This window comes from Oncorhynchus gorbuscha, linkage group LG07 (genome assembly GCF_021184085.1).
Source record: "Oncorhynchus gorbuscha isolate QuinsamMale2020 ecotype Even-year linkage group LG07, OgorEven_v1.0, whole genome shotgun sequence".
Classification (NCBI taxonomy): domain Eukaryota; kingdom Metazoa; phylum Chordata; class Actinopteri; order Salmoniformes; family Salmonidae; genus Oncorhynchus; species Oncorhynchus gorbuscha.
The window spans coordinates 10,944,637-10,960,792 of NC_060179.1; the positions used below are offsets into that span (position 1 = coordinate 10,944,637).

The 16,156-nt window shown below is 46.5% G+C and overlaps 1 protein-coding gene, 1 non-coding gene and 1 pseudogene across 3 annotated transcripts in view; 1 reads left to right on the forward strand and 2 right to left on the reverse strand.

Annotated features, from left to right (window-relative positions):
* Nucleotides 1–998: 998 nt before the first annotated feature.
* On the reverse strand, nt 999–1,071 carry trnat-ugu. Its single transcript has one exon. It is a non-coding gene; the product is annotated as a tRNA-Thr (tRNA).
* A 2,991-nt stretch (nt 1,072–4,062) lies between these two features.
* On the forward strand, nt 4,063–5,525 carry LOC124039103 (annotated as a pseudogene).
* A 586-nt stretch (nt 5,526–6,111) lies between these two features.
* Nucleotides 6,112–16,156, reverse strand: part of LOC124039478 (E3 ubiquitin-protein ligase MARCHF6-like) — a 26,291-nt gene continuing 16,246 nt past the window's right edge. The window contains exons 1-10 of one of the 2 annotated variants that reach the window (XM_046355487.1): nt 14,911–15,444; nt 14,386–14,523; nt 13,926–14,139; nt 13,281–13,350; nt 11,732–11,913; nt 10,111–10,245; nt 9,605–9,694; nt 7,927–8,059; nt 6,589–6,742; nt 6,112–6,339 (exon numbers count right to left, since the gene is read on the reverse strand). In XM_046355487.1, the coding sequence (XP_046211443.1) occupies nt 6,252–6,339; nt 6,589–6,742; nt 7,927–8,059; nt 9,605–9,694; nt 10,111–10,245; nt 11,732–11,913; nt 13,281–13,350; nt 13,926–14,139; nt 14,386–14,523; nt 14,911–14,984 (1,278 nt within the window). In that variant the 5' untranslated portion in view covers nt 14,985–15,444 and the 3' untranslated portion in view covers nt 6,112–6,251. Of the gene's footprint in view, nt 6,340–6,588; nt 6,743–7,926; nt 8,060–9,604; nt 9,695–10,110; nt 10,246–11,731; nt 11,914–13,280; nt 13,351–13,925; nt 14,140–14,385; nt 14,524–14,910; nt 15,445–16,156 lie in introns of those variants that run through there. The other variant, XM_046355486.1, reaches the window with a different exon arrangement.

The following is a 16,156-nucleotide window of genomic DNA, read 5'->3' on the forward strand; positions in this document are numbered from 1 at the left end:
TGAATGGAAGCTGATAATTATGAGGTTTAATTATGAGGTTTTTACTCTGCTGGTATCAGGAAGAAATGAAGAGTCTCACTGTCCGAGACTGATTCAAGACAGAGCACAAATGTATCCGACACAAAGACACTCAATATGTGGTCTCGGTTTCGACTACTACAACAACGGGGCCAGGGCCCCTATGTACATACCCGTGTAACAGTATAACTTTAGACCGTCCCCTCGCCCATACCCGGGCGCGAACCAGGGACCCTCTGCACACATCAACAACAGTCACCCACGAAGCATCGTCACCCATCGCTCCACAAAAGCCGCGGCCATTGCAGAGCAAAGAGAACCACTACTTCAAGGTCTCAGGGCAAGTGACGTCACCGATTGAAACACTATTTAGCGCGCACCACCGCTAACTAAGCTAGCTGTTTCACATCCGTTACGCCCGGTCAGTAATTTGGTGATGATTAGGCCTTCCATAAGTTAGCTGGTTAAAATACCTTACCTAGCAATCAACATTTTTTTAGCTGACTTGGGCTAATTGAGTGACTGACAGTGACTGGCATAACAAGTGGATACACTTCACTATTCTTTGCTACATATTCGTTGCCAGACCTACTGGCTCCAGGTCATCTATATGTCTTTGAAAGGTAAAGCTCCGCCTTATCTCAGCTCACTGGTCACCATAACAACTCCCACCCATAGCACGCGCTCCAGAAGCTATATCTCATCCCCAAAGCCAACACCCCCTTTGGCTGCCTTTCCTTCCAGTTCTCTGCTGCCAATGACTGGAACAAATTGCAAAAATCGCTGAAGTTGGAGACTTATATCTCCCTCACTAACATTAAGCATCAGCTATCTGATCAGCTAACCAATCGCTGCAGCTGAACACAGGCCATCTGTAAATAGCCCATCCAACTATAATAATAATAATAATTATATATGCCATTTAGCAGACGCTTTTATCCAAAGCGACTTCCAGTCATGTGTGCATACATTCTACGTAAGGGTGGTCCCGGGAATCGAACCCACTACCCTGGCGTTACAAGCGCCATGCTCTACCAACTGAGCTACACTACCTACCTCATCCCCATATTGTTTTTATTTACATTTTTGCTCTTTTTTACACCAGTATCTCTACTTGCACATCATCATCTGCACATCTATCACTCCAGTGTTAATCTGCTAAATTGTAATTACTTTGCTACTATGGCCTATTTATTGCCTTACCTCCTTACACCATTTGCACACACTGTATATAGACCTTCTATTGTGTTATTGACTGTACTTTTGTTTATTCTATGTGTAACTCTGTGTTGTTGTTTGTGTCGCACTGCTTTGCTTTGCTTTATCTTGGCCAGGTCACAGTTGTAAATGAGAACTTGTTCTCAACTGGCCTACCTGGTTAAATAATGGTGAAATAAAAATATAATTGAAAAAAATTATACAAAATAACACCTCAACATCAAAGGTCACACAAGCTGAGCCCCGCACACTTTTACATCACAGGGATTCGTACTGCATATGACACATACTGGTCCACTATAGACCTTAACTGTGAGGCACCTCATTTTCGAGGAAGAACAAGTACTGTACAACACAAAGAAGGCAGCTAGACAGGCTGGGAGGTTTCACCACCTGCTGGCCAGCACCAGTACTGCAAGGTGGCCCAGACGCTTGGAACATGCAGGTAAACCTTAAACATCAAGTCACTTGGTTTCCATGACACTGCCCAATGATGTGAGAGCATTAAGGTATCAAGCATAGAATAAGAATGACTACAATACTACAAGACATTCCCTTTCAATGGTCTATGATTCAGATTTTATGGGATTGCGCACCTGCTGGAAACACTTCCAGTTCAGAGGTCGGAGCAGCTGATTGGTCAGCCCTTTATTTGGCAACCAACGGTGACCTCAGACTGATCCCAATTCACACTCTATTCCCCAGCCTGCACACTACTTTAACCCCTAAACCCTATGTGGCTCTGGTAGTGTACTCTATGGAGAAATAGGGTGTATTTTGAGACACAACTCTCGTACAAGGTCATGTTCAAGCACGGTTGTGGTCAATTCCATTTCAATTCCAGTCAAATTAAAACAATCATTGGTCAACGTGTAATAAACCCCTGACCATGAGGTGGAACTGGTTGAGGAGGAGCTTGAGGCTATACTGTATACTCTCACATGACCTTCAGGGTCGACAAGCAGCGTGTGAATGCATGCAAGCCGAACTATCTAGTCACCTTTCACTAAAACGTAAAGCTGGTCCTTGTAGGCTGTCAGGTACAGCAAGCCCCTGCCTTCCTGCACACTATCTATCTCTCTGTCCTAACAAATCTGCCCACATGCATGCAGGCAAACACACTTTCCCTCTCTTCAGAAATCTGAAAACACACACCTTAAGACAAACGGTACCTGTCTTGAATCTATGTTATTGGACATCAACAATGCAGCACCTAATGTGATGGACATTAACATGTAATATTGAAAGTGCAACTGTGTCATCTTGTGCTATGACATTATCAACCCCCCGGTTGGAGTCCCCCCATTTCACTTCAGCAATGGTTTAGTCCGGCATCCCCTCTATTGGGTCTTCTTTGCATAGTCCACCCATCCACCAATCCAAACACTCTGTTAAATGATGTGTTAACACGATAATGTTTCTTCCATGTAGACTTGGTGATATTTTTCAGATTCATACCATCAATTTGATAAATGTTGGGTGAACAATCTGTACAAAACCATTATGTTCCAGTACCTCCCAGCTCAGATATAGTCGTCTTCTCCCAGTTCAGGTCCTTCCTCAGGCCTGGTCCATATAACACTCAGATTTTGGCACAGGTTAACCTCCTAAAGCTGTTCTGAAGACTGTCTGGGCCTGTGGATGTGATGTTTAACCTCCTAAAGCTGTTCTGAAGACTGGCTGGGCCTGTGGCTGTGATGTTTTACCTCCTTCTAAGGCTGTTCTGAAGACTGGCTGGGCCTGTGGCTGTGATGTTTAACCTCCTTCTAAGGCTGTTCTGAAGACTGGCTGGGCCTGTGGCTGTGATGTTTAACCTCCTTCTAAGGCTGTTCTGAAGACTGGCTGGGCCTGTGGCTGTGATGTTTAACCTCCTTCTAAGGCTGTTCTGAAGACTGGCTGGGCCTGTGGCTGTGATGTTTAACCTCCTTCTAAGGCTGTTCTGAAGACTGGCTGGGCCTGTGGCTGTGATGTTTAACCTCCTACGGCTGTTCTGAAGACTGGCTGGGCCTGTGGATGTGATCACAGCCACAGACCCAGACAGTCTTCAGAACAGCCTTAGAGTGCTGTCCCGTTTCACCTCCATAGATAGTAGGCTACTTGGAGAGTGCTGTCCCGTTTCACCTCCATAGATAGTAGGCTACTTGGAGAGTGCTGTCCCGTTTCACCTCCATAGATAGTAGGCTACTTGGAGAGTGCTGTTTGGTTTCACCTCCATAGATAGTAGGCTACGTGGAGAGTGCTGTTTGGTTTCACCTCCATAGATAGTAGGCTACTTGGCTGCCATGTTTTGGACACTTTTTTCCTCATTGTGTTCCCGGTACCTCTGAGCCCCCCGAACACTCGCGCCGCTCACTGTGTTCCGGGCTTTCCCGCACTACTATAACGTAAAAATACATGAAATATATATATATATATATATATATTTTTTTAAAATTTTGGGGGGAGGTCTCAATTTAAGGTTAGCAGTGAGGTTAGTTAGGTTTAAAATCAAAATTTAAAGACATAAATAGTAGAAATGTGCGGCGACTATAACTTTGTAGCTGTGGTATCTGGTGACGATCCCACCCCATGGGAGAGTTTGCGTGACGTCACCGACCACACTCCCCTGTGCATTTCCCTTTGTCTCCCGGTAGAGTGTGCAAGTGTCCCACACTTACTTATATATATATATATATATATAGTATATATGTAAGGTTTACATCCTGTTGTATTTGGCGCTAGTTTATCTGGGGTGTATTCATTACGCCGATTCTGTTGCAAAATATCCTCTCTGTTGCGCAACCGATTACATGCAATGGTAGGTCCCTTTCTGTTTGCTTCCGTCTGGTTGTTAAACGGTCATGAATAAGCCCTGGCCCGGAAATAAAATAAAAGGAGAAGCTTTGGAGTTCCAACTGTTTTGCATGCTTTTGTTAATCTCTTGATTTCTAGTTTCGATTTTGGATGCCTTTGTTAAATTAACCGTAATCAGGTCCCTAGACATATTCGACTAATCTAAGCGTCTCTTTAATTCGGATTGTATATTATATGAGTTTTAGACCTGGACCTACAATACCTGCTTGTTTTATTAGCGTTCAGTCTGCTTTGACTATTCTTTCCAAATCACTAATGATTGGTGTCCGCCAGGAGGCAGCACATCCCTTTACCAGGGTAACATAACCTTTAGCAGGACTGAAAGCAAACTGAAAGGAATATCTACACACCACAGGAACTGCAGATTTCGCCTAATCTATTTTCAAAATCCCAGGCATAGCACATATTCCCATCGACATTGTTCTTAAAGATACATCGTATTTTGTATAAAGTGAACGAAATATTTTACTTTTTAAAACTTAAACATTTTCGATTAGAAATGGATGTTCAGAAGTATTTTCTACGCATTGGGTATGAGGGACCAGCGTTGCCAACGCCGACCTTGGACGCGCTCCAGCGTGTACACTGCTGTCATCTGAGGACTGTCCCTTTCGAGAATCTCACCATCCACAGCGGGGGCGCGTACGACTCGAACTCCCGCACCTCTATGATAAAATCGTTAACCACCGCCGCGGAGGGTTCTGCTTCGAGAACAACGGTCTGTTCTCCTGGCTTCTGTCGGAAATGGGATTCGAGGTCACCATCCTAGCGGGCCAAGTGAGAGACGCCATCACAGGGTGGTACGGCCCGCCGTTCGACCACTTCATCTCCATGGTGAAGCTCCAGGGGCATCGGTGGCTGTGCGACGTGGCATTTGGTGGATCAGGGTTCGAGCTCCCCATGTCCTTAGAGACGGAAGAACCTCAGAGGCAGGGCCACAGAGTGTACAGGATCAGACGAGCGGGAGAGATGCACTTTCTGGAGTGGCAAGATGAAGACAGAGAAACTGGGCTCTGGACTGAGCTATACAAGTTCACTCTGGACACAAGACACAGAGGAGACTTCATAGAGATGTGTGACTACCATCAGAGCTCCCCGAGCTCCATCTTCTTCTGCAAGTCCCTCTGCTCCATGCTGAAGCCTACCGGGAGGCTCACCTACATGGGCCATAAACTCATCACCACCCAGTTTCCCTCAGATGAAACTGGGACTGTGACGAAAGCCAGCAGAGAGCTGACTGATGAAGAGATACCAGACATACTAAAAGAAGAGTTTGGAATAATACTGGAATCTCAACTTGTCCCAAAGGATGAAACTATAACACCACCCCGCAACATTTTTTAAAATGTTTTTATTTTATTTTCTTCTTCTTCATGATAAACAAGACAGAAACAAATTGTCAGTTTGATTTAATAAATTAATATACATACACATAAGATGTACAATGGTCATTTTGCATTAATCCAAATATGTCCAATTTCAGACAAGTCTGCATCCAAAGTATTTACATATGTACAATCCTCAGGCTGCACTTAACACTTAGCAAGGCATGAACATGACAGGGAGAGGGGGGAGGGAGGGAGAGAGAGTGGGGAAGGGGAGGGAGAGGAGAGGGGGGAGAGGGAGGGGAGGGAGAGAGAGGGAGAAGGGGAGGGAGAGTGAGGGAGAAGGGGAGGGAGAGTGAGGGAGAAGGGGAGGGAGAGAGAGGGAGAAGGGGAGGGAGAGAGAGAGAGAGAGAGGGAGAAGGGGAGGGAGAGAGAGGGGAGAGAGAGGGAGAAGGGGAGGGAGAGAGAGGGAGAGTGAGGGAGAAGGGGAGGGAGAGAGAGGGAGGGAGGGAGGGAGGGAGAGAGAGAGAGAGGGAGGGAGGGGGAGAGAGAGAGGGAGGGGTGGAAAGGGGGGGAGAGAGAGGGAGAAGGGGGAGAGAGAGGGAGAAGGGGAGGGAGAGAGAGGGAGAAGGGGAGGGAGAGAGAGGGAGAAGGGAGGGAGAGTGAGGGAGAAGGGGAGGGACGGGGTGGAGAGAGAGAGAGGGAGGGGTGGAGAGAGAGAGAGGAGGGAGAGAGAGAGGGAGGGAGGGGGAGAGAGAGAGGAGGGGTGGAAAGGGGGAGGGTGGGAGAGAGGGGGAGGGAGGACACGAGATGGGTGGTTTCCAAAAGCAAACTTGACTACTCTGGGATAGAGTTAGGGGGTGGGACAGAGCTGGTTCCCCTAGCCTTGCGTTCATAGTTGACAAGCCGCTGGCCAACCAGGTACCTGCATTAAGGCAAAGAGGACACGGGGGTTAAGAAAACAGTCACATGTCAATCACAATACTAGAGCATTTACCTAGTTTGTGTATCAGCTGCAGATCAAGACCTTGAATAGTTCAAATCAGATGTGGAAGTGCTGGGCTGGAACAAAAGCCTGCATATCCTGAAACTCCATGGGACCAGAGTTGTACTCTCCCTATACAAGGAGCTGTTAAGGAACAGGCCAGGTATGGAGATAAGGGTGGGTGCTTACTTGTCGTTCTTGATGTGTTCGTAGAGACGTTTGAACTGTCGTATCTGGAAGGAGAGGATGCCAATGATGGACACCACCATCAGGAGGAACGGGTAGATCCTCCTCTGAATCAGAATCTGCATCTCTGGAGTCACACCTGACAGACCTGACAGACCTGCCAGACCAGGAGGGGTACAGATCTATTAGTAGAGTTATATCTGGAGTCACACCAGGAGGGGTACAGATCTATTAGTAGAGTTATATCTGGAGTCACACCAGGAGGGGAACAGATCTATTAGTAGAGTTATATCTGGAGTCACACCAGGAGGGGAACAGATCTATTAGTAGAGTTATATCTGGAGTCACACCAGGAGGGGTACAGATCTATTAGTAGAGTTATATCTGGAGTCACACCAGGAGGGGTACAGATCTATTAGTAGAGTTATATCTGGAGTCACACCAGGAGGGGTACAGATCTATTAGTATAGTTATATCTGGAGTCACACCAGGAGGGGTACAGATCTATTAGTAGAGTTATATCTGGAGTCACACCAGGAGGGGTACAGATCTATTAGTATAGTTATATCTGGAGTCACACCAGGAGGGGTACAGATCTATTAGTTGAGTTATATCTGGAGTCACACCAGGAGGCGTCCAGATCTATTAGTAGAGTTATATCTGGAGCCACACCAGGAGGGGTACAGATCTATTAGTAGAGTTATATCTGGAGTCACACCAGGAGGGGTACAGATCTATTAGTAGAGTTATATCTGGAGTCACACCAGGAGGGGTACAGATCTATTAGTAGAGTTATATCTGGAGTCACACCAGGAGGGGTACAGATCTATTAGTAGAGTTATATCTGGAGTCACACCAGGAGGGGTACAGATCTATTAGTAGAGTTATATCTGGAGTCACACCAGGAGGGGTACAGATCTATTAGTAGAGTTATATCTGGAGTCACACCAGGAGGGGTACAGATCTATTAGTAGAGTTATATCTGGAGTCACACCAGGAGGGGTACAGATCTATTAGTAGAGTTATATCTGGAGTCACACCAGGAGGGGTACAGATCTATTAGTAGAGTTATATCTGGAGTCACACCAGGAGGGGTACAGATCTATTAGTAGAGTTATATCTGGAGTCACACCAGGAGGGGTACAGATCTATTAGTAGAGTTATATCTGGAGTCACACCAGGAGGGGTACAGATCTATTAGTAGAGTTATATCTGGAGTCACACCAGGAGGGGTACAGATCTATTAGTAGAGTTAGAGCTGAGCACTTCATACTCACCCACAAGTGTGCATGCAAACACTTCCCATGAACATGCAAACACACACACACACTGTTGACTGACCTACGGCAGGTACGACCCCGGCTGCTATGACGTAGGGGACACACAGGGACAGCAGCAGCACCGAGATGACAGGGGCAGCCAGCTTACAGATGATGAAATGGAGGTCGATGTTCCTGATGCCGTTAGCATACACCTGACAGGAGGAGAGGTGGCAATGTTACCCCTCACTGGTCACTTTACACAGGGTCGAAATCTATTGTTCATGTAGGGGGGGGGGGGAGAAGTTATTTGTCACAAGCGCCGAATACGACCAGTGTAGTAGACCTTACCGTGAAATGCTGAATACAACAGGTGTAGTAGACCTTACAGTGAAATGCTGAATACAACAGGTGTAGTAGACCTTACAGTGAAATGCTGAATTACAACAGGTGTAGTAGACCTTACAGTGAAATGCTGAATTACAACAGGTGTAGTAGACCTTACAGTGAAATGCTGAATTACAACAGGTGTAGTAGACCTTACAGTGAAATGCTGAATTACAACAGGTGTAGTAGACCTTACAGTGAAATGCTGAATTACAACAGGTGTAGTAGACCTTACAGTGAAATGCTGAATTACAACAGGTGTAGTAGACCTTACAGTGAAATGCTGAATTACAACAGGTGTAGTAGACCTTACAGTGAAATGCTGAATTACAACAGGTGTAGTAGACCTTACAGTGAAATGCTGAATTACAACAGGTGTAGTAGACCTTACAGTGAAATGCTGAATACAACAGGTGTAGTAGACCTTACAGTGAAATGCTGAATACAACAGGTGTAGTAGACCTTACCGTGAAATGCTGACTTACAAGCCCTCAACCAACAATGCAGTTCAAGAAATAGAGTTAAGAAAATATTTACTAAATAAACTAAAGTGAAAACAGTAATAAGTAACAGAAGAAAATGACATAACAATAACGAGGTTTTATACAGGGGGCACCGGTACCGAGTCAGTGTGCAGGGGACAGGTTTGTCAAGGTCATTTGTAAAGTGACTATGCATAGATAATAACCAGTGAGTAGCAGCAGTGTGAAAACAAATGAATATAGACCGCGTGGCCATTTGACTAATTGTTCAGCAGTCTTATGTATTGGGGGGGGGGGGAAGCTGTTAAGGAGCCTTTTGGTCCTAGTCTTGGCGCTCCGGTACCGCTTGCCGTGCGGTAACAGGGAGAACAGTCTATGACTTGGGTAACTGGAGCCTTCGACTTCTTTTTGGGCTTTCCTCTGACATCATCTGGTATAGAGGTCCTGGATGTCAGGTAGTTTGGCCCCAGTGATGTACTGAGCCCTATGCACTACACTCTGTAGTGCCTTGTGGGTCGGAGGCCTGGTATAGAGGTCCTGGATGTCAGGAAGCTTGGCCCCAGTGATGTACTGAGCCCTATGCACTACCCTCTGTAGTGCCTTGTGGGTCGGAGGCCTGGTATAGAGGTCCTGGATGTCAGGAAGCTTGGCCCCAGTGATGTACTGAGCCCTATGCACTACCCTCTGTAGTGCCTTGTGGTCGGAGGCCTGGTATAGAGGTCCTGGATGTCAGGAAGCTTGGCCCCAGTGATGTACTGAGCCCTACGCACTGACCACTAGCCTTACGGTCAGATGCCGAGCAGTTCAATTAGTAACAACGGAAAACGTTGGTCAAACTTGGTGAGATTGATCATTGTATCAGTGATAACGACGTAGTGAAGGATAACACACCTGTTCTATGACCGTCTTCAGCCACCACTGTGGACCCATGAGGGTGATGGCAGCGATGATTTTGGCATGGAGCACCCCCAGAGCCCAGTCCTACACACACCAGATAAAACAGTGACCTTTACTATTACACACAAGATACCATATAAAAACCAGTGACCTTTACCACTACACACACACACACAAGATACCATATAAAAACCAGTGACCTTTACCACTACACACACACACACAAGATACCATATAAAAACCAGTGACCTTTACCACTACACACACACAAGATACCATATAAAAACCAGTGACCTTTACCACTACACACACACACACACACAAGATACCATATAAAAACCAGTGACCTTTACCACTACACACACACACACACACACACACACACACACACACACACACACACACACACACACACACACACACACACACACACACACACACACACGATACCATATAAAAACCAGTGACCTTTACTACCACTACACACACACACACAGTACCTGCCAGGGGTAGAAGAGAGGCGTTTGGTCCAGAGGAACGCGTAGGGGAGCAACGATGACCAGCTCAAACAGCAGGCCCAGCAGTAGAGGGATAACACCAGCCACCAGCAACGCTACGACCAGGGTCTTCAGAATCTACACACACACACACACGACATTAAAGGTAAGACGTGATTGGACGTTGAAATATAAATGATAATGGCATGAAGATATTAACCCTGGACATACAGCCATCTCCATAACTAGTACAACCTACTATACACACTTCCAGAAAAGTGGATTTGGTCATTATTAGGATCCCAATTAGCCGCTGCAAAAGCATTTAGCTACTCTTCCTGGGTTCCACATGAAACATGACACATAGTACAGAATACAGTTAAGGACTGAAACACACATCTAAAAACATCACAGTCTATTATATATCAGTACGTACAAACAATATCTAGCTGTAATACATACAGCACAAATTACAATAAAAGATACATAAAATGTCTGTCTCTTCACAGTCCCCTTTGTGCAGTAAGGGGTTCTTTTGTCTGTGTTTTGAAACTGGTTTTATTGCTAGTTTGAGTTACCAGAGAGTTCCATGTCGTCATGGCTCTATTTAATACTGTGTGTTTCCCAGCCTCTGTTCTGGACCTGGGCACTGTGAAGAGACCTCTGGTTGCATGTCTTGTGTTGTACCGATGAGGGTCCGAACTGTGAGCCAACTGCTTCAGACAGTTTGGTACCTTCAACACATTAACACCAAGACCAAAAGTGATGCAGTCAATCTCTCCTCAACTTTGAGCCTCTGGACCAACTGCAATTGACCTTTGTCCTTCTCCGCCGCACATGACCCCACAGCTGGGCAGTCGTCAAGGTGAAACTACACATGACCCCACAGCTGGGCAGTAGTCCAGGTGAAACTACACATGACCCCACAGCTGGGCAGTAGTCCAGGTGAAACTACACATGACCCCACAGCTGGGCAGTCGTCAAGGTGAAACAACACATGACCCCACAGCTGGGCAGTCGTCAAGGTGTGACAAAACTTAGGCCTGTTGGACATGTCTGGTCAACTGAGATGACAAGGCAGAGCAACACCCTGTCATGGACAGACCTCTTCCCATTTTTAGCAACCATTGAGTCGTTATGTTTTGACGATGAAAGCTTGCCATCTAGGGTTACACCTAGCAGTCGTCTCCTCAATTTGCTCAAATAGCCACATTATTCAACAATAGGTGTTGAGCGAGTGATTTGTCTCCAAAATGATGCTTTTGGTTGAGATACTTAGCGGCAGCCTATTGCTAGTTAATCTGTTTTATTTGACCTTTATTTAACTCGGCAAGTCAGTTAAGATCACATTCTTATTTTCAATGACGGCCTGGGAACAGTGGGTTAACTGCCTGTTCAGGGGCAGAACGACAGATTTGTACCTTGTCAGCTCGGGGGTTTGAACTCGCAACCTTCCGGTTACTAGTCCAACGCTCTAACCACTAGGCTACGCTGCCGCCCCAGCGTAGCCTAGTGTTGAGTCGTCAGGGTACACAGACACAACAGGCTTCATTCATGGCCGGCTGCCACACGTAACTGAATTTGCACGAGAGACGCTTCCATTAAGGAAAACCCTCTGACTCACCATGAGGCTCCACTCCTGGACTTTGACCATGATGATGGTGGGTCCCTGGGGCATCCAGGCCAACAGCACGGTGGCACCGCGGATGGACAGCCAGCACACGTACAGACCACACGCTGCTGTATACAGCTCATGGATCTTCGAGCTGCCCGTCCAGAATGACATCAGCCAACGGCCCGCAAACACTTCAACACACAACATTAAAAACAGAACCATGGCTTTTTAGTGTCCTTTCGAAACAGTCAGGTTAGTCATTCCAGGTGAGATTCCTGAAGAAGTTACTCCAGTATTGAGATGAAATAATAATAATTAGATTGAAAACCATACTAAGGTGTGTCGATAGATGAGAGGTCAGTTGGGGAAGCTACTCTGAAAATATAGTTTACCAAGCTACCAATTACTGGCCACTGGAAGAAGTCTAGCTACCCTTAAGAAACATAGTTTTACTGAACTAAATGTGAGAGTTCAGTGACCAGCCGGAGGAAGACGATGCGACAGCACCCTCTTCAGGGGACAGGTACTCAGTGTAAAGCCAATTAGTACACACCTGGGGCCCACTAATTGCTTTGCGTCTTCCTCTATATTGGTGTGCCAGGTGCCAGGAGAGGAGCTGGGTGAGGATGGGGAGTAGAGTCCGGGACCTGTGAGAACGTCAGTTTTTCCTACCTCAGAGAAATCTCCTGTGACTGGTCTGTCTCTCTGTCAATCAAGGCAGGCTTTAGGTAGAGAGAAGTGTTCCCCTGTAGCTGTTGTCTAGACGACAGTCTAAAGACAGGAGTAACCATTTGTTGTTTTGCGCTCCCTTTTCGGCCACGACCTTTTGGCCAACGGCTTAGTTTATGCGTTTTGTTATGCTGGTGTTTCAGCGTTGGACGTTCCCTGTACTGGAGTTATTTACTCGGGTGAAACAAGACTCGTTTAGTAAACGATTCAAAAGAAAAGGAACCCCAACCACTGCCTCTGGTCTGTTCATGTTATACCTCCCACCGGTGTTCGGGTGCATCGGATAAGCTGTTCATTTGAAAACAAACTACTTTGTGATAAATGATCATATCTAAACATATCACTATGGAGTCAGATGTTAACAGAATGTGTAATTTAACCTATTAAAAAACAAAAACAATTCAAGTGAGAATTAGGCTAGGACATTCTTGACTAATTTACCCATATTTAATTTTAGCAAAAAAATTAACTTGTGTGTAGTTCCAGGAGTTAGCTACATATATTTTTTTACAAGTAATTAATTACTGAAAACACTACCAAGATTTCCGTGGAGGCTGGTGGGAGGAGCTATAGGAGGTCATTGGAAGAGCTGGAATGGAATAAATGGAACAGAGTCAAACATGTGGCTTCCAGATCTTTGCTGTTTGATACTGTTCCATTCCGGCCATTAGTGACCCCGTCCTCCTATAGCTCCTCCCACCAGCCTCTACTGTAAGATTTTAATTTAGTTCAACTTCCCACTGAGCTACTGCAAAATATAGTTAAATTACTCGTTGAACTACATGTTGTTCACGACTCCCCCAACAATGAATTAAGGTTGATATCTCACCTGGTAACGTCAGACACACCAGACTGGAAACCAGCAGGGTGATACACATGAACCCGATCAGCAAGACGATCTACAGACAGGAGAGAGAGACATTCAAGCTTCCTGAAGGGGAAGTGGAAGGATCGGTGATAGTGTGACTGACCCTGAAGGGGAAGCGAGGGGCCATGGTAGTGTGACTGACCCTGAAGGGGAAGCCGAGGGGATTGATGGTAGTGTGGACTGACCTCTGAAGGGGAAGCGTAGGGGCCGATGGTAGTGTGACTGACCCTGAAGGGGAAGCGTAGGGGCCGATGGTAGTGTGACTGACCCTGAAGGGGAAGCGTAGGGGCCGATGGTAGTGTGACTGACCCTGAAGGGGAACATAGGGGCCGATGGTAGTGTGACTGACTCTGAAGGGGAAGCGTAGGGGCCGATGGTAGTGTGACTGACCCTGAAGGGGAAGCGTAGGGGGCGATGGTAGTGTGTCTGACCCTGAAGGGGAACATAGGGGCCGATGGTAGTGTGTCTGACCCTGAAGGGGAACATAGGGGCCGATGGTAGTGTGTCTGACCCTGAAGGGGAAGCGTAGGGGCCGATGGTAGCGTGTAGTGTGTCTGACCCTGAAGGGGAACATAGGGGCCGATGGTAGCGTGTAGTGTGACTGACCCTGAAAGGGAAGCGTAGGGGCCGATGGTAGGGTTGGAAACCTATAGGTCCTCCCTGCTGTAGTATGGCCTGATGGGCTGCATGAAGCCCCTCCCCCACAGCAGGGGCGGGGTTAGCGTTGTTGTTGTTTTGGTGACCGGGAGCATGGTTGTTGTTGTTGACAGGCTGGTTAGCATCGTCTTCCTGTTCTCCGAGCAAGTAAGAGTGGAGGTCTCTGAAAGGGGGAGAGGAGAGGAAAAGGAGAAGGTAGAGAAAGTGAGCTAACAAATATATTCTTCATGTTACGGGTCTGTAGCTATAATGAAAGACCACTTTGGGAGTGTGTGTAGGGTATCGTGTGTATAGTTTGTGTTGTGTGTAGTGTATAGTGTGTATAGTTTGTGTTGTGTGTAGTGTATAGTGTGTATAGGTGTATAGGTGTAGTGTATAGTGTGTATAGGTGTAGTGTGGATAGACCCACAGCAGGTATCCAGCGCTGACAGTCCAGGCCCTGACCAGACCTTTCAGCCACTGGCGTGTGTGACCTTGTTCCAGGAGAGCTGGCAGAACCACCTGCAGTAACAACAGCTCCAGAGACAGCTCACTGACTGGAGCATCACTGGAGGAGAGGAGAGAGGAGGGGGGAGAGAGGATAGGGGAGGGGGGCAGAGAGGATAGGGGAGGGGGGGAGAGGATAGGGGAGGGGGAGAGAGGATAGGGGAGGGGAGAGGATAGGGGAGGGGAGAGAATAGGGGAGGGGGAGAGAGAGGATAGGGGAGGGGGAGAGAGAGGATAGGGGAGGGGGAGAGAGGATAGGGGAGGGGGCAGAGAGGTGGGTGAAGGTACATCACTTACCGGGCATACATCTATATCTAGGCATTTTGATGCTGGGCTGGAACAAAAACCGTTGTAAGACAGGAAGCAGTGTACCTGTAAAGCATGACGTTGTAGGGGTGGAAGGAGTGTACCTGTAAAGCATGACGTTGTAGGGGAGGAAGGAGTGTACCTGTAAAGCATGACGTTGTAGGGGAGGAAGGCAGGGAGGAGGAGCTTGATCATCCTGATGGGCAGCCACAACATCAGGAGAACGATCGAGCCAAACACCACCTAGGAGAGGACATACACCTTAATGATCAGCACACAATCAAAGCAGAACCATAGCTGTATGTGACTACTTTTTACCAACAAATCTGTCTGTAGTTGGACGGAGCACAGACAGGGTGAACGTGCGGAGGCAGCATTTTTATTTACTGGACAATTAGGAAATATACAGGAGCCATGTGCATTGTTTGCGTAGCCTGATTTGGGCGTCCACCCACGGTTCTCAGAATGACAGAAATCACATTTAGTTTATGGTAATTCATCTTCACAGAACATGCCAGTCGGATGCAACGGCGTGCGGCATTCTTACAGAGTTCCGATGAGCCAATAGAAGGTGTTAGTTCTGATGAGCCAATAGAAGGTGTTAGTTCTGATGAGCCAATAGAAGAATATATAGGTGGTGTATCCATAAGGCTCGGGGAAGCTTTCCTTAAAGTAGATTTTGTTAAAATTGCCTAATTAGCTTATTCCTGTCTATACAGATTTTTGTATACATTTTTAAATTCAAAATAGCCTACTACACCAAACAGCATGTTTTGGCCACAGAATATCATTAACTTGTATAATATGTAGATTGTTTTAAAATCACATAGCCCAGTCGGAAGGGCCTGCAATTTAGGCAGAGCATGTGATAAATACCAAAAAGATGTGGGATGAGTTTTGACAGTCAGTGAAAAGCAGAGAGACCCAGCCAGGCATATCGTAATATTTAAAAATACAATCACGGAAAACCAGTTTAGAAAACAATTGGCTATTTCTGTAAAGAGAAGACTCCAATCTGTCTTTTAGTTATCAAAATGATCAACTTAATTGAGTGAGAAGTAGCCTATCCTATTGGCACCAGTGGAGAACATGGGCCATAACCCCAGTGATTGTGCATATTAACTGTCTTTATCATTGGGTCACTGCCACTTGTGTTTGTTTTTGGACAATCATTTCCTCCTCCAGGTTAGATGGGACGTCATGTTGAATTTGTTTCTCCCCTTCTCGTTGGCCTCCAGGTTAGATGGGACGTCATGTTGAATTTGTTTCTCCCCTTCTCATTGGCCTCCAGGTTAGATGGGACGTCATGTTGAATTTGTTTCTCCCCTTCTCATAGGCCTCCAGGTTAGATGGGACGTCATGTTGAATTTGTTTCTCCCCTTCTCATT